A 25,641-nucleotide genomic window follows, 5' to 3' on the forward strand; every position below is an offset into this window, starting at 1 on the left:
TAAAGGTACATTAAGGTTTACTCAGATTTATGAATGCAGTTTCTTGAGCATGTATACATGTATGTATGAGACATACCGTAGTTTGGTTGGCACATGTGTACTCTGAGATTTTGGACCCGGGTCAATGAAAGTTTTCAGTTATCAGATTGAGGGAAATCACTTTATGATGAGTTGTACCCACATAAAGTACATATTAATTCAATTGTTTGCAGATGTTCCATGTTTTATTTTAACATGAGTATTGAGGTATGTAAGGGTGCCTCTAAAAAGTAGTTGTGCGTGCAAAAGGTGAGGTGCATTTTTGTCTATATGGCAGTTATGCGTACACGTAAATCAGACTTACGGGTGACATTTAAATACAGTTCAGATCAACTGAAATGTACTATTACATGTAGCACTGTATTGTGGAGAGATGAGTACTATGTGGCAAAAGGCAAAAATATGTATTTAAAAACAAATCAACATCAGACTTTCACAAGCCGAAACGTAACTATACTCCTCAACTATAGGCGATGAGTGTTTATGAGGTGTGAAAGAACGGCGTCTTCAGAAAATAATTAGGGCGACTCCCGAGAAACAAAGCGAAGCAGCACAGATTGGGTGGTCGATAGTATTGTCAGAAAAAAAGTATTCCTGTTTGTGGTCGGAATGAAACAGAAATATGGTAATAATCATGGAATGTAGTAGGGGAGACGAATCGAAAAATAGCTTCCCCCATAGAAAAATATAAATCTCTTAAAGCCAAAAGCATTGTAGGATGAGATGTTTGAGTACTGGCTGAGCGCTCAAGACTCGAACTATATGTTTTGTCATTTGTTCATTTCATGATGATATCTTCAATTCTCTAATTTTGGTGAATATTTTTGTCCTTTTTGGTAAAAAGTGATATTTTCGACTTCTTGTTAAAAACCGCAAGTCCAATTGCTTTGATATTACATACATGTATATAAGTACTACATGTAGACCTCTCTCAGATTTGTTCATTTTGTAATGATATCTTTAATTCTCTAATTTTGGTGAATATTTTTGTCCTTTTTGGTAAAAAGTGATATTTTCGACTTCTTGTTAAAAACCGCAAGTCCAATTTGCTTTGATATTACACATATAGGTACTACACGTGGACCTTAATAAGATTTGTTCATTTTGTGATGATATCTCTAATTATAAGACCTTGATGCACATCATTTTGTTTTACAATCTGATTCAAGATGGCCGAATGGCGGCCTATTTTAGTATTAAAAAATCCTAAAAATCAAGCATTTCTTGGCTATTTACAGGTGGATTTTGTTCAAACTTGGTATATACATTAAACATTATAAGACCTTGATGCACATTATTTTGTTTTTCAGATAAGATTCAAGATGGCCGAATGGCGGCCATTTTTGTGTTAAAAAATCCTAAAAATCAAGCATTTCTTGGCTATTTACAGATAGATTTTGTTCAAACTTGGTAAATAATTTTGTTTTTCAGATAAGATTCAGAATGGCCGACTGGCGGCCATTTTGTTTTAATGAATGTGGTTCTCATGCCATATCTCTGATCACTGTGATCACAGTGATCACTACTATAGGGTTCAAAAATTATTTATGATCATTCAAAATATAGTGGCCATGGCTGTCGGTTCAACCTAGTACTGACCTTCACTATTTCGACACCACGAGCAGAGTAAAGGAAAGCTGAATCCCCGCGTCTATACTTAATTCATGTATAAGGCAGACACCCGACAGCAACAGCAAAGAAGTTTGTCAGTTTTATTCAAGATATAAATTTTCTATTTTACGCATTGAAGCTACACAACGTGACCGAAAGCACTTCCAATGTGATCTAATTTGTAAACAATCTCTTTGCACACGATTCCCAGTGTCTTCTCCTCGAGCAGACAGTAATGTTTCACATTTGTTTTTGCATGGTTTCCATCTTACTCAAATAAAACAAAGCAGTTGATTCCTATTTTACTTAGTGTTTATTCTTGTTTGATATTTTTAAACAAAAATGCACTCATTAAACAAATAGTAAATATGTGAGTTTTTTGTTTTTGCCGAACGAGGACAAGGAAGATAAAATGGCAGTAGTTTTGTGTAGGGTCGATCGCGATCTTCGATTTGTATCAAAAGCACGTCTCACAAATGAAATATTTTTTTTGAGTGATAATTTGATAGCAATTAAACAAATTTCAATCGTTGGCATATGTAAGGGCTGGATCACTTACTTTCAAGGGCTCAAAGTTCGGACGAACATTAAACTATGATGTTTTTATTTATCTGTTCTAGGTATGTTGTACAGACTTTTTAGTTGTACTATTTTGATGATTTAATTTCAAGAATCTGTCAAGGAAACAATCTGTTGTTACTTTACATGTTCACGTAGGTTTAATTTAGCAGATTTTACTTGTTAGCGAAAATAGCGAAATTTGCCCATTGCGTCAGGAAGATCTATCCCGATTTGCTGCACTGAGGTTAATTACGGTTTTTACTACTCCGTCGCTAATGACACTAATTACGAAGAATTAAAAAAAACAAGTGAAATTAAGTTGCATTGGGAAAATACCCATAAGAAAATCAAAGCAAAAACTATTCAACTGCAGACGAGACAAACCCCGACCTCTAGAAATCCCTCATTCATAGAGTGTCTCATTAGTGCCCTTTGTTTACAAGTATAGTGTCCTTGCATGTTTTTCAAAATGCCCATATCAAAATCATGTGTTTCCATATACAGTATGTCATAGATTCTCAGACATCTTGATCAATTTTATTGATGGATTGACCTACATGCAATTACATTAACTTATTAGGAAAAGCCTATATCTTTATAATACATGCTCTGATCACACGGGAGCTACCGGGGGTATTTACAGTTTAACTTTGATTTTAGTGAATATTTTTGTAATATTTGGTAAAAAGTGATATTTTCGACTTCTTGTTGAGAACTGCAAGTCCGATTGCTTTTATATTACATATACCGGTATAGGTACTACATTGTACATGTGGACCTCTTTCAAATTTGTTAATTTCGTAGTGATATTTTCAATTATCTAATTTTGATGATTATTTTTTTCATTGTTGGTGAAAAGTGATATTTTTGACTTCTTGTTGAAAACAGCAAGTCCCATTGCTTTGATACTATACATATTGTTCATTTTCTAATGATATCTTCTGTGCTTTAATTGAAATGTGCATTGCTAACAGCGGAGTTATCTCAGCCGACAGGCTGCTCGTATTTATGCACATCAATTTGTTTCACAATCTGATTCAAGATGACCAAATGGCGGTCATTTTTGTGCTGAAAAGTCATCAACATCAAAATGAATGGGTTTTGTTCAAACTTGTACATACGTTGGACATTATGGAACCTTGAAACACACAATGGGAGTCTTTGCCTGTCTGTATGCATGTGTATGTCCGTCTGTCCGTTCGTTCCACTGATATCTCAAGATATCTTATAGATTCTCTGGGCTAATGCGATTAGGTTTTGGTTGATATCTATGCATATTAATTACCTGATTTGCATGATAATTAGCTAATTTTTAGCTGTTCCTTGACTGTTCCATTGATATCTGAAAAGGGGCTTATGTACATAGATGCTCTGGACTAATGCACAGATGTGATTAGTTTTGGATAAAAATCCATGCATATAATTAAACTAATTTGCATTAGTCAATTTTCGGCTTTTCCACTGATATCTCAGTTACTAATCATCACATACAAGAAACCTGATGACAACCAAAAGCGACAACTTTCTGATTTGCTGGAGCCACCTTGCTGCAAAATTCGAGATTACCATGTATTAAAATTAACATCTGTACTGTATTGTAATGTGGGACTTTATGGGAGAATAATTATGTAAATGGAGCCTTTTAATTGGTAAAAAGTCGCATGATGTTATTTAAATAACAGTTGAACAAGTATAATTATTCAGTTTATAATTCATGTACATTGTACTTGACATTGAGGGCATCATTTACAGACACAGTAGACTCTTCTTTTCATCTTTGTTTATTAGGGTAATCCTGGTTGATATTGCTTTTATGAAATAACACTAACACAGGACGGGGAAGGAAAGCTTAGAGTGGTCATAATGAATTGGTTTTGTTTCTTTCACAGGTGCCACCAGATCACACTCCGACATTGTTAATACCATGTGGTCATACTCTATGTGAAGCATGTGCAGAAGACAGAATCAAGTGTCCAACTTGTAGAACAAAGGGTGAGTTAGTTGTCTAGTGACTTGATATCTATTTGTCGACATTACATTCCATTAATCTGAAATGTAGGTAGCATTGTGTACTGTTCTTTGGTGTGAGACTTAAATTCTGGTGAGATGGTTTTGATTGTACTGTAATTCTACAGGGGGAGGGGTTCTGGTGAGATAGTTTTGATTGTACTGTCATTCTACAGGGGAGGGGTTCTGGTGAGATGGTTTTGATTGTACTGTAATTCTACAGGGGGAGGGGTTCTGGTGAGATATTTTCGATTGTACTGTAATTCTATAGGGGAGGGGTTCTGGTGAGATGGTTTTGATTGTACTATAATTCTACAGGGGGAGGGGTTCTGGTGAGATGGTTTTGATTGTACTGTAATTCTACAGGGGGAGGGGTTCTGATGAGATGGTTTTGATTGTACTGTAATTCTACAGGGGGGGTTCTGGTGAGATGGTTTTGATTGTACTGTAATTCTACAGGGGGGGGTTCTGATGAGATATTTTCGATTGTACTGTAATTCTACAGGGGGAGGGGTTCTGGTAAGATAGTTTTGATTGTACTGTCATTCTACAGGGGAGGGGTTCTGGTGAGATGGTTTTGATTGTACTGTAATTCTACAGGGGGAGGGGTTCTGGTGAGATATTTTCGATTGTACTGTAATTCTATAGGGGAGGGGTTCTGGTGAGATGGTTTTGATTGTACTATAATTCTACAGGGGGAGGGGTTCTGGTGAGATGGTTTTGATTGTACTGTAATTCTACAGGGGGAGGGGTTCTGATGAGATGGTTTTGATTGTACTGTAATTCTACAGGGGGAGGGGTTCTAGTGAGATAGTTTTGATTGTACTGTCATTCTACAGGGGAGGGGTTCTGGTGAGATGGTTTTGATTGTACTATAATTCTATAGGGGGGGGTTCTAATGAGATGGTTTTGATTGTACTGTAATTCTATAGGGGGAGGGGTTCAGGTGAGATGGTTTTGATTGTACTGTAATTCTACAGGGGGAGGGGTTCAGGTGAGATGGTTTTGATTCTACTGTAATTCCACAGGCGGAGGGGTTCTGGTGAGATGGTTTTGATTGTACTGTAATTCCACAGGGGGAGGGGTTCTGGTGAGATGGTTTTGATTGTACTATAATTCTGCAGGGGGAGGGGTTCTGGTGAGATGGTTTTGATTGTACTGTAATTCTACAGGGGGGGTTCCCTGATGAGATGGTTTTGATTGTACTGTAATTCTACAGGGGGAGGGGTTCTGGTGAGATAGTTTTGATTGTACTGTCATTCTACAGGGGAGGGGTTCTGGTGAGATGATTTTGATTGTACTGTAATTCTACAGGGGGAGGGGTTCTGGTGAGATATTTTCGATTGTACTGTAATTCTATAGGGGAGGGGTTCTGGTGAGATGGTTTTGATTGTACTATAATTCTACAGGGGGAGGGGTTCTGGTGAGATGGTTTTGATTGTACTGTAATTCTACAGGGGGAGGGGTTCTGATGAGATGGTTTTGATTGTACTGTAATTCTACAGGGGGAGGGGTTCTGGTGAGATAGTTTTGATTGTACTGTCATTCTACAGGGGAGGGGTTCTGGTGAGATGGTTTTGATTGTACTGTAATTCTACAGGGGGATGGGTTCTGGTGAGATATTTTCGATTGTACTGTAATTCTATAGGGGAGGGGTTCTGGTGAGATGGTTTTGATTGTACTATAATTCTATAGGGGGAGGGGTTCTGGTGAGATGGTTTTGATTGTACTGTAATTCTATAGGGGGAGGGGTTCAGGTGAGATGGTTTTGATTGTACTGTAATTCTACAGGGGGAGGGGTTCAGGTGAGATGGTTTTGATTCTACTGTAATTCCACAGGCGGAGGGGTTCTGGTGAGATGGTTTTGATTGTACTGTAATTCCACAGGGGGAGGGGTTCTGGTGAGATGGTTTTGATTGTACTATAATTCTACAGGGGGAGGGGTTCTGGTGAGATGGTTTTGATTGTACTGTAATTCTACAGGGGGAGGGGTTCTGGTGAGATGGTTTTGATTGTACTGTAATTCCACAGGGGGAGGGGTTCTGGTGAGATGGTTTTGATTGTACTATAATTCTACAGGGGGAGGGGTTCTGGTGAGATGGTTTTGATTGTACTGTAATTCTACAGGGGGGGTTCTGGTGAGATGGTTTTGATTGTACTGTAATTCTACAGGGGGAGGGGATCTGATGAGATGGTTTTGATTGTACTGTAATTCTACAGGGGGAGGGGTTCTGGTGAGATAGTTTTGATTGTACTGTCATTCTACAGGGGAGGGGTTCTGGTGAGATGGTTTTGATTGTACTGTAATTCTACAGGGGGAGGGGTTCTGGTGAGATATTTTCGATTGTACTGTAATTCTATAGGGGAGGGGTTCTGGTGAGATGGTTTTGATTGTACTATAATTCTATAGGGGGAGGGGTTCTGGTGAGATGGTTTTGATTGTACTGTAATTCTATAGGGGGAGGGGTTCAGGTGAGATGGTTTTGATTGTACTGTAATTCTACAGGGGGAGGGGTTCAGGTGAGATGGTTTTGATTCTACTGTAATTCCACAGGCGGAGTGGTTCTGGTGAGATGGTTTTGATTGTACTGTAATTCCACAGGGGGAGGGGTTCTGGTGAGATGGTTTTGATTGTACTATAATTCTACAGGGGGAGGGGTTCTGGTGAGATGGTTTTGATTGTACTGTAATTCTACAGGGGGGGGGGGGGGGTTCTGGTGAGATGGTTTTGATTGTACTGTAATTCCACAGGGGGAGGGGTTCTGGTGAGATGGTTTTGATTGTACTATAATTCTACAGGGGGAGGGGTTCTGGTGAGATGGTTTTGATTGTACTGTAATTCTACAGGGGGAGGGGTTCTGGTGAGATGGTTTTGATTGTACTGTAATTCTACAGGGGGAGGGGGTTCTGGTGAGATGGTTTTGATTGTACTGTAATTCTATAGGGGAGGGGTTCTGGTGAGATGGTTTTGATTGTACTGTAATTCTATAGGGGGAGGGGTTCTGGTGAGATGGTTTTGATTGTACTGTAATTCCACAGGGGAGGGGTTCTGGTGTGATGGTTTTGATTGTACTATAATTCTACAGGGGGAGGGGTTCTGGTGAGATGGTTTTGATTGTACTGTAATTCTACAGGGGGAGGGGTTCTGGTGAGATGGTTTTGATTGTACTGTAATTCTACAGGGGGAGGGGTTCTGGTGAGATGGTTTTGATTGTACTGTAATTCTATAGGGGAGGGGTTCTGGTGAGATGGTTTTGATTGTACTGTAATTCTATAGGGGGAGGGGTTCTGGTGAGATGGTTTTGATTGTACTGTAATTCCACAGGGGGAGGGGTTCTGGTGAGATGGTTTTGATTGTACTATAATTCTACAGGGGGAGGGGTTCTGGTGAGATGGTTTTGATTGTACTGTAATTCTACAGGGGGAAGGGGTTCTGGTGAGATGGTTTTGATTGTACTGTAATTCCACAGGGGGAGGGGTTCTGGTGAGATGATTTTGATTGTACTATAATTCTATAGGGGAGGGGTTCTGGTGAGATGGTTTTGATTGTACTATAATTCTATAGGGGGAGGGGTTCTGGTGAGATGGTTTTGATTGTACTGTAATTCTATAGGGGGAGGGGTTCAGGTGAGATGGTTTTGATTGTACTGTAATTCTACAGGGGGAGGGGTTCAGGTGAGATGGTTTTGATTCTACTGTAATTCCACAGGCGGAGGGGTTCTGGTGAGATGGTTTTGATTGTACTGTAATTCCACAGGGGGAGGGGTTCTGGTGAGATGGTTTTGATTGTACTATAATTCTACAGGGGGAGGGGTTCTGGTGAGATGGTTTTGATTGTACTGTAATTCTACAGGGGGAGGGGTTCTGGTGAGATGGTTTTGATTGTACTGTAATTCCACAGGGGGAGGGGTTCTGGTGAGATGGTTTTGATTGTACTATAATTCTACAGGGGGAGGGGTTCTGGTGAGATGGTTTTGATTGTACTGTAATTCTACAGGGGGGGTTCTGGTGAGATGGTTTTGATTGTACTGTAATTCTACAGGGGGAGGGGATCTGATGAGATGGTTTTGATTGTACTGTAATTCTACAGGGGGAGGGGTTCTGGTGAGATAGTTTTGATTGTACTGTCATTCTACAGGGGAGGGGTTCTGGTGAGATGGTTTTGATTGTACTGTAATTCTACAGGGGGAGGGGTTCTGGTGAGATATTTTCGATTGTACTGTAATTCTATAGGGGAGGGGTTCTGGTGAGATGGTTTTGATTGTACTATAATTCTATAGGGGGAGGGGTTCTGGTGAGATGGTTTTGATTGTACTGTAATTCTATAGGGGGAGGGGTTCAGGTGAGATGGTTTTGATTGTACTGTAATTCTACAGGGGGAGGGGTTCAGGTGAGATGGTTTTGATTCTACTGTAATTCCACAGGCGGAGTGGTTCTGGTGAGATGGTTTTGATTGTACTGTAATTCCACAGGGGGAGGGGTTCTGGTGAGATGGTTTTGATTGTACTATAATTCTACAGGGGGAGGGGTTCTGGTGAGATGGTTTTGATTGTACTGTAATTCTACAGGGGGGGGGGGTTCTGGTGAGATGGTTTTGATTGTACTGTAATTCCACAGGGGGAGGGGTTCTGGTGAGATGGTTTTGATTGTACTATAATTCTACAGGGGGAGGGGTTCTGGTGAGATGGTTTTGATTGTACTGTAATTCTACAGGGGGAGGGGTTCTGGTGAGATGGTTTTGATTGTACTGTAATTCTACAGGGGGAGGGGGTTCTGGTGAGATGGTTTTGATTGTACTGTAATTCTATAGGGGAGGGGTTCTGGTGAGATGGTTTTGATTGTACTGTAATTCTATAGGGGGAGGGGTTCTGGTGAGATGGTTTTGATTGTACTGTAATTCCACAGGGGAGGGGTTCTGGTGTGATGGTTTTGATTGTACTATAATTCTACAGGGGGAGGGGTTCTGGTGAGATGGTTTTGATTGTACTGTAATTCTACAGGGGGAGGGGTTCTGGTGAGATGGTTTTGATTGTACTGTAATTCTACAGGGGGAGGGGTTCTGGTGAGATGGTTTTGATTGTACTGTAATTCTATAGGGGAGGGGTTCTGGTGAGATGGTTTTGATTGTACTGTAATTCTATAGGGGGAGGGGTTCTGGTGAGATGGTTTTGATTGTACTGTAATTCCACAGGGGGAGGGGTTCTGGTGAGATGGTTTTGATTGTACTATAATTCTACAGGGGGAGGGGTTCTGGTGAGATGGTTTTGATTGTACTGTAATTCTACAGGGGGAAGGGGTTCTGGTGAGATGGTTTTGATTGTACTGTAATTCCACAGGGGGAGGGGTTCTGGTGAGATGATTTTGATTGTACTATAATTCTATAGGGGAGGGGTTCTGGTGAGATGGTTTTGATTGTACTATAATTCTATAGGGGGAGGGGTTCTGGTGAGATGGTTTCGATTGTACTGTAATTCTATAGGGGGAGGGGTTCAGGTGAGATGGTTTTGATTGTACTGTAATTCTACAGGGGGAGGGGTTCAGGTGAGATGGTTTTGATTCTACTGTAATTCCACAGGCGGAGGGGTTCTGGTGAGATGGTTTTGATTGTACTGTAATTCCACAGGGGGAGGGGTTCTGGTGAAATGGTTTTGATTGTACTATAATTCTACAGGGGGAGGGGTTCTGGTGAGATGGTTTTGATTGTACTGTAATTCTACGGGGGGAGGGGTTCTGGTGAGATGGTTTTGATTATACTGTAATTCCACAGGGGGAGGGGTTCTGGTGAGATGGTTTTGATTGTACTATAATTCTACAGGGGGAGGGGTTCTGGTGAGATGGTTTTGATTGTACTGTAATTCCACAGGGGTAGGGGTTCTGGTGAGATGATTTTGATTGTACTATAATTCTATAGGGGAGGGGATCTGGTGAGATGGTTTTGATTGTACTATAATTCTACAGGGGGAGGGGTTCTGGTGAGATGGTTTTGATTGTACTGTAATTCTACAGGGGGAGGGGTTCTGATGAGATGGTTTTGATTGTACTGTAATTCTACAGGGGGAGGGGTTCTGGTGAGATAGTTTTGATTGTACTGTCATTCTACAGGGGAGGGGTTCTGGTGAGATGGTTTTGATTGTACTGTAATTCTACAGGGGGAGGGGTTCTGGTGAGATATTTTCGATTGTACTGTAATTCTATAGGGGAGGGGTTCTGGTGAGATGGTTTTGATTGTACTATAATTCTATAGGGGGAGGGGTTCTGGTGAGATGGTTTTGATTGTACTGTAATTCTATAGGGGGAGGGGTTCAGGTGAGATGGTTTTGATTGTACTGTAATTCTACAGGAGGAGGGGTTCAGGTGAGATGGTTTTGATTCTACTGTAATTCCACAGGCGGAGGGGTTCTGGTGAGATGGTTTTGATTGTACTGTAATTCCACAGGGGGAGGGGTTCTGGTGAAATGGTTTTGATTGTACTATAATTCTACAGGGGGAGGGGTTCTGGTGAGATGGTTTTGATTGTACTGTAATTCTACGGGGGGAGGGGTTCTGGTGAGATGGTTTTGATTGTACTGTAATTCCACAGGGGGAGGGGTTCTGGTGAGATGGTTTTGATTGTACTATAATTCTACAGGGGGAGGGGTTCTGGTGAGATGGTTTTGATTGTACTGTAATTCTACAGGGGGGGGGGGTTCTGGTGAGATGGTTTTGATTGTACTGTAATTCTACAGGGGGAGGGGTTCTGATGAGATGGTTTTGATTGTACTGTAATTCTACAGGGGGAGGGGTTCTGGTGAGATAGTTTTGATTGTACTGTCATTCTACAGGGGAGGGGTTCTGGTGAGATGGTTTTGATTGTACTGTAATTCTACAGGGGGAGGGGTTCTGGTGAGATATTTTCGATTGTACTGTAATTCTATAGGGGAGGGGTTCTGGTGAGATGGTTTTGATTGTTCTATAATTCTACAGGGGGAGGGGTTCTGGTGAGATGGTTTTGATTGTACTGTAATTCTACAGGGGGAGGGGTTCTGATGAGATGGTTTTGATTGTACTGTAATTCTACAGGGGGAGGGGTTCTGGTGAGATAGTTTTGATTGTACTGTCATTCTACAGGGGAGGGGTTCTGGTGAGATGGTTTTGATTGTACTGTAATTCTACAGGGGGAGGGGTTCTGGTGAGATATTTTCGATTGTACTGTAATTCTATAGGGGAGGGGTTCTGGTGAGATGGTTTTGATTGTACTATAATTCTATAGGGGGAAGGGTTCTGGTGAGATGGTTTTGATTGTACTGTAATTCTATAGGGGGAGGGGTTCAGGTGAGATGGTTTTGATTGTACTGTAATTCTACAGGGGGAGGGGTTCAGGTGAGATGGTTTTGATTCTACTGTAATTCCACAGGCGGAGGGGTTCTGGTGAGATGGTTTTGATTGTACTGTAATTCCACAGGGGGAGGGGTTCTGGTGAGATGGTTTTGATTGTACTATAATTCTACAGGGGGAGGGGTTCTGGTGAGATGGTTTTGATTGTACTGTAATTCTACAAGGGGAGGGGTTCTGGTGATATGGTTTTGATTGTACTGTAATTCCACAGGGGGAGGGGTTCTGGTGAGATGGTTTTGATTGTACTATAATTCTACAGGGGGAGGGGTTCTGGTGAGATGGTTTTGATTGTACTGTAATTCTACAGGGGGAGGGGTTCTGATGAGATGGTTTTGATTGTACTGTAATTCTACAGGGGGAGGGGTTCTGGTGAGATAGTTTTGATTGTACTGTCATTCTACAGGGGAGGGGTTCTGGTGAGATGGTTTTGATTGTACTGTAATTCTACAGGGGGAGGGGTTCTGGTGAGATATTTTCGATTGTACTGTAATTCTATAGGGGAGGGGTTCTGGTGAGATGGTTTTGATTGTACTATAATTCTACAGGGGGAGGGGTTCTGGTGAGATGGTTTTGATTGTACTGTAATTCTACAGGGGGAGGGGTTCTGGTGAGATGGTTTTGATTGTACTGTAATTCTACAGAGGGAGGGGTTCTGGTGAGATGGTTTTGATTGTACTGTAATTCTACAGGGGGAGGGGTTCTGGTGAGATATTTTCGATTGTACTGTAATTCTATAGGGGAGGGGTTCTGGTGAGATGGTTTTGATTGTACTATAATTCTACAGGGGGAGGGGTTCTGGTGAGATGGTTTTGATTGTACTGTAATTCTACAGGGAGAGGGGTTCTGATGAGATGGTTTTGATTGTACTGTAATTCTACAGGGGGAGGTGTTCTAGTGAGATAGTTTTGATTGTACTGTCATTCTACAGGGGAGGGGTTCTGGTGAGATGGTTTTGATTGTACTGTAATTCTACAGGGGGAGGGGTTCTGGTGAGATATTTTCGATTGTACTGTAATTCTATAGGGGAGGGGTTCTGGTGAGATGGTTTTGATTGTACTATAATTCTATAGGGGGAGGGGTTCTGATGAGATGGTTTCGATTGTACTGTAATTCTATAGGGGGAGGGGTTCAGGTGAGATGGTTTTGATTGTACTGTAATTCTACAGGGAGAGGGGTTCAGGTGAGATGGTTTTGATTCTACTGTAATTCCACAGGCGGAGGGGTTCTGGTGAGATGGTTTTGATTGTACTGTAATTCCACAGGGGGAGGGGTTCTGGTGAGATGGTTTTGATTGTACTATAATTCTGCAGGGGGAGGGGTTCTGGTGAGATGGTTTTGATTGTACTGTAATTCTACAGGGGGGGTTCTGATGAGATGGTTTTGATTGTACTGTAATTCTACAGGGGGAGGGGTTCTGGTGAGATAGTTTTGATTGTACTGTCATTCTACAGGGGGAGGGGTTCTGGTGAGATGGTTTTGATTGTACTGTAATTCTACAGGGGGAGGGGTTCTGATGAGATGGTTTTGATTGTACTGTAATTCTACAGGGGGAGGGGTTCTGGTGAGATAGTTTTGATTGTACTGTCATTCTACAGGGGAGGGGTTCTGGTGAGATGGTTTTGATTGTACTGTAATTCTACAGGGGGAGGGGTTCTGGTGAGATATTTTCGATTGTACTGTAATTCTATAGGGGAGGGGTTCTGGTGAGATGGTTTTGATTGTACTATAATTCTATAGGGGGAGGGGTTCTGGTGAGATGGTTTTGATTGTACTGTAATTCTATAGGGGGAGGGGTTCAGGTGAGATGGTTTTGATTGTACTGTAATTCTACAGGGGGAGGGGTTCAGGTGAGATGGTTTTGATTCTACTGTAATTCCACAGGCGGAGGGGTTCTGGTGAGATGGTTTTGATTGTACTGTAATTCCACAGGGGGAGGGGTTCTGGTGAGATGGTTTTGATTGTACTATAATTCTACAGGGGGAGGGGTTCTGGTGAGATGGTTTTGATTGTACTGTAATTCTACATGGGGAGGGGTTCTGGTGAGATGGTTTTGATTGTACTGTAATTCTACAGGGGGAGGGGTTCAGGTGAGATGGTTTTGATTCTACTGTAATTCCACAGGCGGAGGGGTTCTGGTGAGATGGTTTTGATTGTACTGTAATTCCACAGGGGGAGGGGTTCTGGTGAGATGGTTTTGATTGTACTATAATTCTGCAGGGGGAGGGGTTCTGGTGAGATGGTTTTGATTGTACTGTAATTCTACGGGGGGGGGGGGGGGGGGGGGGGGGTTCTGATGAGATGGTTTTGTTTGTACTGTAATTCTACAGGGGGAGGGGTTCTGGTGAGATAGTTTTGATTGTACTGTCATTCTACAGGGGGAGGGGTTCTGGTGAGATGGTTTTGATTGTACTGTAATTCTACAGGGGGAGGGGTTCTGATGAGATGGTTTTGATTGTACTGTAATTCTACAGGGGGAGGGGTTCTGGTGAGATAGTTTTGATTGTACTGTCATTCTACAGGGGAGGGGTTCTGGTGAGATGGTTTTGATTGTACTGTAATTCTACAGGGGGAGGGGTTCTGGTGAGATATTTTCGATTGTACTGTAATTCTATAGGGGAGGGGTTCTGGTGAGATGGTTTTGATTGTACTATAATTCTATAGGGGGAGGGGTTCTGGTGAGATGGTTTTGATTGTACTGTAATTCTATAGGGGGAGGGGTTCAGGTGAGATGGTTTTGATTGTACTGTAATTCTACAGGGGGAGGGGTTCAGGTGAGATGGTTTTGATTCTACTGTAATTCCACAGGCGGAGGGGTTCTGGTGAGATGGTTTTGATTGTACTGTAATTCCACAGGGGGAGGGGTTCTGGTGAGATGGTTTTGATTGTACTATAATTCTACAGGGGGAGGGGTTCTGGTGAGATGGTTTTGATTGTACTGTAATTCTACAGGGGGAGGGGTTCTGGTGAGATGGTTTTGATTGTACTGTAATTCCACAGGGGGAGGGGTTCTGGTGAGATGGTTTTGATTGTACTATAATTCTACAGGGGGAGGGGTTCTGGTGAGATGGTTTTGATTGTACTGTAATTCTACAGGGGGAGGGGTTCTGGTGAGATGGTTTTGATTGTACTGTAATTCTACAGGGGGAGGGGTTCTGGTGAGATGGTTTTGATTGTACTGTAATTCTATAGGGGAGGGGTTCTGGTGAGATGGTTTTGATTGTACTGTAATTCTACAGGGGGAGGGGTTCTGGTGAGATGGTTTTGATTGTACTGTAATTCTATAGGGGAGGGGTTCTGGTGAGATGGTTTTGATTGTACTGTAATTCTATAGGGGGAGGGGTTCTGGTGAGATGGTTTTGATTGTACTGTAATTCTACAGGGGGAGGGGTTCTGGTGAGATATTTTCGATTGTACTGTAATTCTATAGGGGAGGGGTTCTGGTGAGATGGTTTTGATTGTACTATAATTCTATAGGGGGAGGGGTTCTGATGAGATGGTTTCGATTGTACTGTAATTCTATAGGGGGAGGGGTTCAGGTGAGATGGTTTTGATTGTACTGTAATTCTACAGGGGGAGGGGTTCAGGTGAGATGGTTTTGATTCTACTGTAATTCCACAGGCGGAGGGGTTCTGGTGAGATGGTTTTGATTGTACTGTAATTCCACAGGGGGAGGGGTTCTGGTGAGATGGTTTTGATTGTACTATAATTCTGCAGGGGGAGGGGTTCTGGTGAGATGGTTTTGATTGTACTGTAATTCTACAGGGGGGGGGGGGTTCTGATGAGATGGTTTTGATTGTACTGTCATTCTACAGGGGGAGGGGTTCTGGTGAGATGGTTTTGATTGTACTGTAATTCTACAGGGGGAGGGGTTCTGATGAGATGGTTTTGATTGTACTGTAATTCTACAGGGGGAGGGGTTCTGGTGAGATAGTTTTGATTGTACTGTCATTCTACAGGGGAGGGGTTCTGGTGAGATGGTTTTGATTGTACTGTAATTCTACAGGGGGAGGGGTTCTGGTGAGATATTTTCGATTGTACTGTAATTCTATAGGGGAGGGGTTCTGGTGAGATGGTTTTGATTGTACTATAATTCTATAGGGGGAGGGGTTCTGGTGAGATGGTTTTGATTGTACTGTAATTCTATAGGGGGAGGGGTTCAGGTGAGATGCTTTTGATTGTACTGTAAATCTACAGGGGGAGGGGTTCAGGTGAGATGGTTTTGATTCTACTGTAATTCCACAGGCGGAGGGGTTCTGGTGAGATGGTTTTGATTGTACTGTAATTCCACAGGGGGAGGGGTTCTGGTGAGATGGTTTTGATTGTACTATAATTCTACAGGGGGAGGGGTTCTGGTGAGATGGTTTTGATTGTACTGTAATTCTACATGGGGAGGGGTTCTGGTGAGATGGTTTTGATTGTACTGTAATTCTACAGGGGGAGGGGTTCAGGTGAGATGGTTTTGATTCTACTGTAATTCCACAGGCGGAGGGGTTCTGGTGAGATGGTTTTGATTGTACTGTAATTCCACAGGGGGAGGGGTTCTGGTGAGATGGTTTTGATTGTACTATAATTCTGCAGGGGGAGGGGTTCTGGTGAGATGGTTTTGATTGTACTGTAATTCTACAGGGGGGGGGGGGGGGGTTCTGATGAGATGGTTTTGATTGTACTGTAATTCTACAGGGGGAGGGGTTCTGGTGAGATGGTTTTGATTGTACTGTAATTCCACAGGGGGAGGGGTTCTGGTGAGATGGTTTTGATTGTACTATAATTCTACAGGGGGAGGGGTTCTGGTGAGATGGTTTTGATTGTACTGTAATTCTACAGGGGGAGGGGTTCTGGTGAGATGGTTTTGATTGTACTGTAATTCTACAGGGGGAGGGGTTCTGGTGAGATGGTTTTGATTGTACTGTAATTCCACAGGGGGAGGGGTTCTGGTGAGATGGTTTTGATTGTACTATAATTCTACAGGGGGAGGGGTTCTGGTGAGATGGTTTTGATTGTACTGTAATTCTACAGGGGGAGGGGTTCTGGTGAGATGGTTTTGATTGTACTGTAATTCCACAGGGGGAGGGGTTCTGGTGAGATGGTTTTGATTGTACTATAATTCTACAGGGGGAGGGGTTCTGGTGAGATGGTTTTGATTGTACTGTAATTCTACAGGGGGAGGGGTTCTGGTGAGATGGTTTTGATTGTACTGTAATTCTACAGGGGGAGGGGTTCTGGTGAGATGGTTTTGATTGTACTGTAATTCTATAGGGGAGGGGTTCTGGTGAGATGGTTTTGATTGTACTGTAATTCTACAGGGGGAGGGGTTCTGGTGAGATGGTTTTGATTGTACTGTAATTCTATAGGGGAGGGGTTCTGGTGAGATGGTTTTGATTGTACTGTAATTCTATAGGGGGAGGGGTTCTGGTGAGATGGTTTTGATTGTACTGTAATTCTACAGGGGGAGGGGTTCTGGTGAGATATTTTCGATTGTACTGTAATTCTATAGGGGAGGGGTTCTGGTGAGATGGTTTTGATTGTACTATAATTCTATAGGGGGAGGGGTTCTGATGAGATGGTTTCGATTGTACTGTAATTCTATAGGGGGAGGGGTTCAGGTGAGATGGTTTTGATTGTACTGTAATTCTACAGGGGGAGGGGTTCAGGTGAGATGGTTTTGATTCTACTGTAATTCCACAGGCGGAGGGGTTCTGGTGAGATGGTTTTGATTGTACTGTAATTCCACAGGGGGAGGGGTTCTGGTGAGATGGTTTTGATTGTACTATAATTCTGCAGGGGGAGGGGTTCTGGTGAGATGGTTTTGATTGTACTGTAATTCTACAGGGGGGGGGGGGGTTCTGATGAGATGGTTTTGATTGTACTGTCATTCTACAGGGGGAGGGGTTCTGGTGAGATGGTTTTGATTGTACTGTAATTCTACAGGGGGAGGGGTTCTGATGAGATGGTTTTGATTGTACTGTAATTCTACAGGGGGAGGGGTTCTGGTGAGATAGTTTTGATTGTACTGTCATTCTACAGGGGAGGGGTTCTGGTGAGATGGTTTTGATTGTACTGTAATTCTACAGGGGGAGGGGTTCTGGTGAGATATTTTCGATTGTACTGTAATTCTATAGGGGAGGGGTTCTGGTGAGATGGTTTTGATTGTACTATAATTCTATAGGGGGAGGGGTTCTGGTGAGATGGTTTTGATTGTACTGTAATTCTATAGGGGGAGGGGTTCAGGTGAGATGCTTTTGATTGTACTGTAAATCTACAGGGGGAGGGGTTCAGGTGAGATGGTTTTGATTCTACTGTAATTCCACAGGCGGAGGGGTTCTGGTGAGATGGTTTTGATTGTACTGTAATTCCACAGGGGGAGGGGTTCTGGTGAGATGGTTTTGATTGTACTATAATTCTACAGGGGGAGGGGTTCTGGTGAGATGGTTTTGATTGTACTGTAATTCTACATGGGGAGGGGTTCTGGTGAGATGGTTTTGATTGTACTGTAATTCTACAGGGGGAGGGGTTCAGGTGAGATGGTTTTGATTCTACTGTAATTCCACAGGCGGAGGGGTTCTGGTGAGATGGTTTTGATTGTACTGTAATTCCACAGGGGGAGGGGTTCTGGTGAGATGGTTTTGATTGTACTATAATTCTGCAGGGGGAGGGGTTCTGGTGAGATGGTTTTGATTGTACTGTAATTCTACAGGGGGGGGGGGGGTTCTGATGAGATGGTTTTGATTGTACTGTAATTCTACAGGGGGAGGGGTTCTGGTGAGATGGTTTTGATTGTACTGTAATTCCACAGGGGGAGGGGTTCTGGTGAGATGGTTTTGATTGTACTATAATTCTACAGGGGGAGGGGTTCTGGTGAGATGGTTTTGATTGTACTGTAATTCTACAGGGGGAGGGGTTCTGGTGAGATGGTTTTGATTGTACTGTAATTCTACAGGGGGAGGGGTTCTGGTGAGATGGTTTTGATTGTACTGTAATTCTATAGGGGAGGGGTTCTGGTGAGATGGTTTTGATTGTACTGTAATTCTATAGGGGGAGGGGTTCTGGTGAGATGGTTTTGATTGTACTGTAATTCCACAGGGGAGGGGTTCTGGTGAGATGGTTTTGATTGTACTGTAATTCTACAGGGGGAGGGGTTCTGGTGAGATGGTTTTGATTGTACTGTAATTCTACAGGGGGAGGGGTTCTGGTGAGATGGTTTTGATTGTACTGTAATTCTATAGGGGAGGGGTTCTGGTGAGATGGTTTTGATTGTACTGTAATTCTATAGGGGGAGGGGTTCTGGTGAGATGGTTTTGATTGTACTGTAATTCCACAGGGGGAGGGGTTCTGGTGAGATGGTTTTGATTGTACTATAATTCTACAGGGGGAGGGGTTCTGGTGAGATGGTTTTGATTGTACTGTAATTCTACAGGGGGAAGGGGTTCTGGTGAGATGGTTTTGATTGTACTGTAATTCCACAGGGGGAGGGGTTCTGGTGAGATGATTTTGATTGTACTATAATTCTATAGGGGAGGGGATCTGGTGAGATGGTTTTGATTGTACTATAATTCTACAGGGGGAGGGGTTCTGGTGAGATGGTTTTGATTGTACTGTAATTCTACAGGGGGAGGGGTTCTGATGAGATGGTTTTGATTGTACTGTAATTCTACAGGGGGAGGGGTTCTGGTGAGATAGTTTTGATTGTACTGTCATTCTACAGGGGAGGGGTTCTGGTGAGATGGTTTTGATTGTACTGTAATTCTACAGGGGGAGGGGTTCTGGTGAGATGGTTTTGATTGTACTGTAATTCTATAGGGGAGGGGTTCTGGTGAGATGGTTTTGATTGTACTGTAATTCTATAGGGGGAGGGGTTCTGGTGAGATGGTTTTGATTGTACTGTAATTCCACAGGGGGAGGGGTTCTGGTGAGATGGTTTTGATTGTACTATAATTCTACAGGGGGAGGGGTTCTGGTGAGATGGTTTTGATTGTACTGTAATTCTACAGGGGGAAGGGGTTCTGGTGAGATGGTTTTGATTGTACTGTAATTCCACAGGGGGAGGGGTTCTGGTGAGATGATTTTGATTGTACTATAATTCTATAGGGGAGGGGATCTGGTGAGATGGTTTTGATTGTACTATAATTCTACAGGGGGAGGGGTTCTGGTGAGATGGTTTTGATTGTACTGTAATTCTACAGGGGGAGGGGTTCTGATGAGATGGTTTTGATTGTACTGTAATTCTACAGGGGGAGGGGTTCTGGTGAGATAGTTTTGATTGTACTGTCATTCTACAGGGGAGGGGTTCTGGTGAGATGGTTTTGATTGTACTGTAATTCTACAGGGGGAGGGGTTCTGGTGAGATATTTTCGATTGTACTGTAATTCTATAGGGGAGGGGTTCAGGTGAGATGGTTTTGATTGTACTGTAATTCCACAGGGGGAGGGGTTCTGGTGAGATGGTTTTGATTGTACTATAATTCTACAGGGGGTGGGGTTCTGGTCAGATGGTTTTGATTGTACTGTAATTCTACAGGGGGAGGGGTTCTGGTGAGATGGTTTTGATTGTACTGTAATTCTACAGGGGGAGGGGTTCTGGTGAGATGGTTTTGATTGTACTGTAATTCTACAGGGGGAGGGGTTCTGGTGAGATGGTTTTGATTGTACTGTAATTCCACAGGGGAAGGGGTTCTGGTGAGATGGTTTTGATTGTACTGTAATTCTACAGGGGGAGGGGTTCTGGTGAGATGGTTTTGATTGTACTGTAATTCTACAGGGGGAGGGGTTCTGGTGTGATGATTTTGATTGTACTGTAATTCTACAGGGGGAGGGGGTCTGGGGAGATCATTTTGATTGTACTGTAATTCTACAGGGGGAGGGGTTCTGGTGTGATGATTTTGATTGTACTGTAATTCTACAGGGGGTGGAGGTCTGGGGAGATCATTTTGATTGTACTGTAATTCCACAGGGTGAGGGGTTCACTGTGTCCCATGTCTCACTGTGTCCCATGTCTCACTGTGTCCACGGTGTCCATGTCTCACTGTGTCCCATGTCTCACTGTGTCCTATATCTCACTGTGTTCTGTGTGTCACTGTTTTCTGTGACTCATTGTTTTCATGATCCATTCTTGTATCTCAGAACTTCTGTTGTATTCTATTGGCAGTGACTTCATTGACATGCAACACAACTCTACTATCCATCATACAAGATTTTATTGATCAAAAAAAGCCTGGATACTACGCCCATGGAATGTTGTCACATGACAGCAGTAAACCTGGTGGACAGTACACACCCAGCAAATATACAGATCCTAGAAATCACAAATACAATGTTGACTCCTTGCACAGAGAGACGCCCACTAATTCACACAAAAATGGACAGCACTATGCTGAGGACTACCAGTCTCTGCTGATCAGATCCGAAGCACTGAAAAATGAGAAAGATGTTATTAAAGAGAGTTTGAAAAGTTGCACACAAAATATTTCACAACAGAAAGTAAGTGATGATTGTGTTGTCTCCAGTGTCAAAAAAATTCACAGCCAAAATAATTTCTTCTACTGTATGTTTTTCACTTTATTTTTCATCTTCGTCGGACATACCTGGGGTAGTCCAAAACAGGATGATTGTAGCACATTGCAGTTAGTCTGTCTGTATGTATTTGTGTGTGTGTGTGTGTGTGTGTGTGTGTGTGTGTGTGTGTGTGTGTATGTGTGTGCGTGTGTGTGTGTGTGTGTGTCGTCGTCGGTTCCACTGATATCTCAAGAACTGTATGATGGTTTTTAATGAAACTTTGTGCATAGATGCTCTGGGCTAATGCGTAGATTTGATTAGGTTTTGGTTAAATTCGGTGCTTATTAATTACCTAATTTGCTTGATAATTAGCTGATTTTTAGTTGTTCCATGACTGTTCCACTGATATCTGAAAAAACACTCATTGGATTTTGATGAAACATGGTACATAGATGCCCTGGAAAAATTAGTTTTTGGTTGAAATCAATGTGATATAAGTACTGTTGCTGATAGGGACATGCAACTGATGCTATAATTTTGTCTGACAAGATATATGACCAAAATATCAAGTCATTATTTTATTAATTATTTATAATTGTTAAACCATACATGTACATTTAGCTACTTGGAACCCCCCAGATCATTGCTTGCAGTTATATTTTTAAATGCTGTATTTTCTCTAATAGAAGCACATGTGCTAATGCTTCCAATACCTCGTCAGCACACAGGAGTTCTTTCTAAGCTTTCTTTGATTCAGATATGCCTAGACTGATTTTGTTCAACATCAAACATTTTATAATATGTTCATTGATGATAAAGTATGTACTTTCACAGGATCTGGTCACTACTTTTCATGCTTGTCCTCTTTCTCGTAGTCCATTTCAAGATTTACATGCTGATGTAGTTGCACATATTATAAAGAGGTCATCTCAGACCAGTGAACCTAACCCAGGCTTAACTTTGAGTCTCTGTTTTATTCTTTGGTCAGAAGCAAATAGGTAATATTGCCAGAGAGGAAGATAAACTATTGGAGCAAATAGCAGCACTTCAAGAAAGACTGGACAGTTTACGAACACACAAGAAAGACTATGAGCAGAAAATGAAAAATCTGATAGAAACTCAAGAAGAGGAAAACAGTAGACTGATGTTGGTAGAGGATACACTGAGAACAATTCACAACAATTTGGAAAAGGTACTGTTATAATTTTTTATAATTAACTGGTTGTTTATTAAATTGTTGTAGAAACGCTAATTCTAAATTTAGGTTGAAACGAATTTAGGGTCCTATTTGCATTATACCATACTCGACCGCGTTAGCGCCCATGCCCGGGCAAGCGGCCACCTCCCACTTTTACGCAATTTTCATATTTGGGGTCACATTCGGCAAAGCGCCCACCCCTTCAAAGTGCAACTAATTTAAAATTGGGTCTTGCTTAACGAATCTTGGTAATCGTTTTTATATGATACAGCGTGGATATCGACCGCTGTGAACATGCGTAGACCACGGTAAGCGTAGGTAAACTAGGCATTGACAATTACTTGTTAATACAAGTAAAATGCGGTAAATATTTCATGCCATATTCTGTTGACCTTTCAGAAATGGCTAGTTACTAGTTTTTTGGAAAAACCATGTCGTTTATTCGCTGAAATCAATTCCAACAGATCGTACTTCGATATCGTTAATTCACTTCCGCATTGCGTTACCGGAAAGTCTTTAGGAATTCACGAAGTCGGTACAACACAGCATTCTGATTGGTTAATAACCAACTTGACCTATTAGGTCAAAGGACGCTGCTGCAGGTCAATTCTGCAATGCATCATGGCGGAAAGTGATTTTCATCGTGAGTTTGCGTACGATCCAACACCTTCGTCAGTGGAGATAATATGCCAATTTTGACTTCGACTATGTTCCAACATTCTTGTGGTACGTAATTAATATTGTAATAAAATGTGCATATTTTTTGTGATCATTTCATTGTGAAAATCAATGATGACGCAACTAATTTCGGAATTTGATTTTTTCCTCAAAGACGTAATCTGTCACATGATGAATCAAAATTTTCAATTGCACTCTTTTTTGAGGGGGTGCTCGAGTAAGCACCCACCCCTAAAAAATCGTGATTTTCTGAGTTGAGGCCCCTGGGCGCTAACGCGGTCTAGTATGGTAGATACAAATACTCAGGATGAATGATATTCATTTTATTAACCTTAATGGAACTAATTATTTTGTTGTTATCTAGATATGGTATAATTCAATAATAATGAAACTTAAGATAACTTGTAAGTTATGCATACATGTACATGTACACTAATTTAGTCTTGAAATTAACTTTCCACTGTAGGTCAAGTTGTTGGCAAATAATTTCAACGTTCAAGTTGGAAATCAGTGATGGTACCAGCAAGAGAAACATGATTGAAGCCACTTCATTAGAATTGGCTAGATACAATACAGCTTTTGTGCAACCTGTCATATTTTTTCCATGTTTCACATTCATCAAATTAAGGTTATGTATTTGGCACATTTGTTTCACCCATTGTACCATTCATTGATCACATCAACTTATTGCATTTCCATCTTAACTTCAAACACTAGAGATCTAAAAGTTCTTATCATAAGTTAATGAACAAAGGCAAAACAAAATTATCACAGCTGAGTCCGTCTCCTTCTGCTCCTCATTGTGATGCGCTAGGGGTATTAAATGGATGAGATGAATGAGATAATGCAATGAATGTGTATAATGGGTTAGGCAGAAGCTGTACTGTGTCTCTGGTCAGTATATCATACGTCAATGTAAACAGAAAACTCAGATGTCTGGGAAGCGTAAATACAAGATGTATGTAATCCGAAATGACCTTTACTGCACTCTGTATTGAAGAAATACTTTTGAATAGAAAACTGGTTTACTTCATACTTTATTGTGCAGGATCACATTATAGGACTGCTTGTATATATTTTATTAGTCCCAGTTCAGACACCAAAAATAGGCACTTACAAAATTGAGCTCCATTCGTATGCCTGAACTTATTTCCGGTACATTCAAACTTCATACATACATCATACATCTAAGGATACATAATTTTTATGTATCTCGGTATACACATGTATAGATGAGTTTTGTTCAAACTTAGTGCATACAGCGAACATTATGAAAACCTTCTTGATGCTCATCGTTTTGTTTAGATTTTTCCAAATGGCTGACTGGTGGCCATTTTAGTGACCCCGTGCATCAATTCATGCATGCCCACCTTGGCCGATCACAAGTCACACATACATTGTTTTGACGATCAAGATGACCAAGTGGTGGCAATTTTTATGATTAAATAGCCATATCTCAAACACACAATCGCAATCAAACTTTACAACTTCATACATCATGTCATTTTCAGGTATCAGTTCTACAATTATGTAGTATGGAAACTTCACGCTTTCATGGACATGCATATACCCGGTATGTGATTAATAGCTACAGTCATACCAATTGTTCTAAACTCTGAAATAGTGTAGATCCACTACATATGTGTCACACATTCTATCTCAATATGTATGAATACTCCAAAGTAAATTTTTCTATATTTTGTGAAATAGTAATTTTAATATGCAATGTAAATATTGATGTTTTATAATAATCTTCATGTAATAAATTTGCTATATTTACAATCAAGGCTTTTCTCATAACAGAATAAACTTACCATACATACACTGATATCGAGTGTCTTTAATTCAGTATTGAGCTAACAAACACATCATACATTGACCAGTTGGGTTATAATTTTTTTTGAGGTTTGTTAAATGCACTTTCTGTAAGAACTTATTGATTGTATGTCTATTCATGCTTGCATCCATCCCCACATGTATCTTGGAAATGCATTGGCCGATCACATTTAAACTTAACATATCATACATCTTGACTTTTACTATTCAGGAAAAAGGTGGAGAGTACATGGCATGTACCAATTGATTAGCACATTCCATCATTATTCAGTTACATGCAAATAGCCCCACTGCATCCCATCATGCCACGCATAGTCAAGCTTTCCTGTAAAATCTTTATTGATACTATTACAATCAGTTATGTACATTTCTCAAACTGAGTAAGCAAGGCAATTCAAGTGAATTTCATACAAGTCCTAGTACCAACCTTGTTGGTATTATTTGTCTATCTCTAACTGAAAAACACAAACTCTTGATTATGTCGCATATTTCAGGAATAAAGGAGGTATGGATAACAAGGCAATGACAGTGATGCATTATTTCAATTATTTATAATACCTCTAAATGATGGAAAACATTTTAATATACATGCAGTGGTACACTTGAAATGAAAGAAATGGACGAGTTACTAAGCACATCAAAGCATGCAAAATACATTTCCAGATTAATGAGAACCGAGATTGGTTTGTGCAAATGTCTGTGTGCATTGACCTCAAAGTACTGCTCAGGTTTAGAGGGAAAAGTGTTTATTGTCTTACCTTCAATAGGAACCCCTGTTTCTTACCCAGACTGTACTATATGAACCCCTGTCTCTTACAAAAACTCATCAATAGAAACACCTGTCTTCTT

At 41.4% G+C, this 25,641-nt stretch overlaps 1 protein-coding gene across 1 annotated transcript in view; it reads left to right on the forward strand.

Annotated features, from left to right (window-relative positions):
• Positions 1–24,784, forward strand: part of LOC102803181 (uncharacterized) — a 30,306-nt gene extending 5,522 nt beyond the window's left edge. The window contains exons 4-7 of the mRNA XM_085501002.1: positions 4,101–4,203; positions 20,734–21,065; positions 22,069–22,272; positions 23,423–24,784. Coding sequence (XP_085357128.1) covers positions 4,101–4,203; positions 20,734–21,065; positions 22,069–22,272; positions 23,423–23,470 — 687 coding nt within the window. The 3' untranslated portion in view covers positions 23,471–24,784. The remainder of the gene's footprint in view (positions 1–4,100; positions 4,204–20,733; positions 21,066–22,068; positions 22,273–23,422) is intronic.
• Positions 24,785–25,641: the final 857 nt, after the last annotated feature.

Source organism: Saccoglossus kowalevskii, chromosome 7, assembly GCF_978046115.1.
Source record: "Saccoglossus kowalevskii chromosome 7, keSacKowa6.1, whole genome shotgun sequence".
NCBI lineage: Eukaryota > Metazoa > Hemichordata > Enteropneusta > Harrimaniidae > Saccoglossus > Saccoglossus kowalevskii.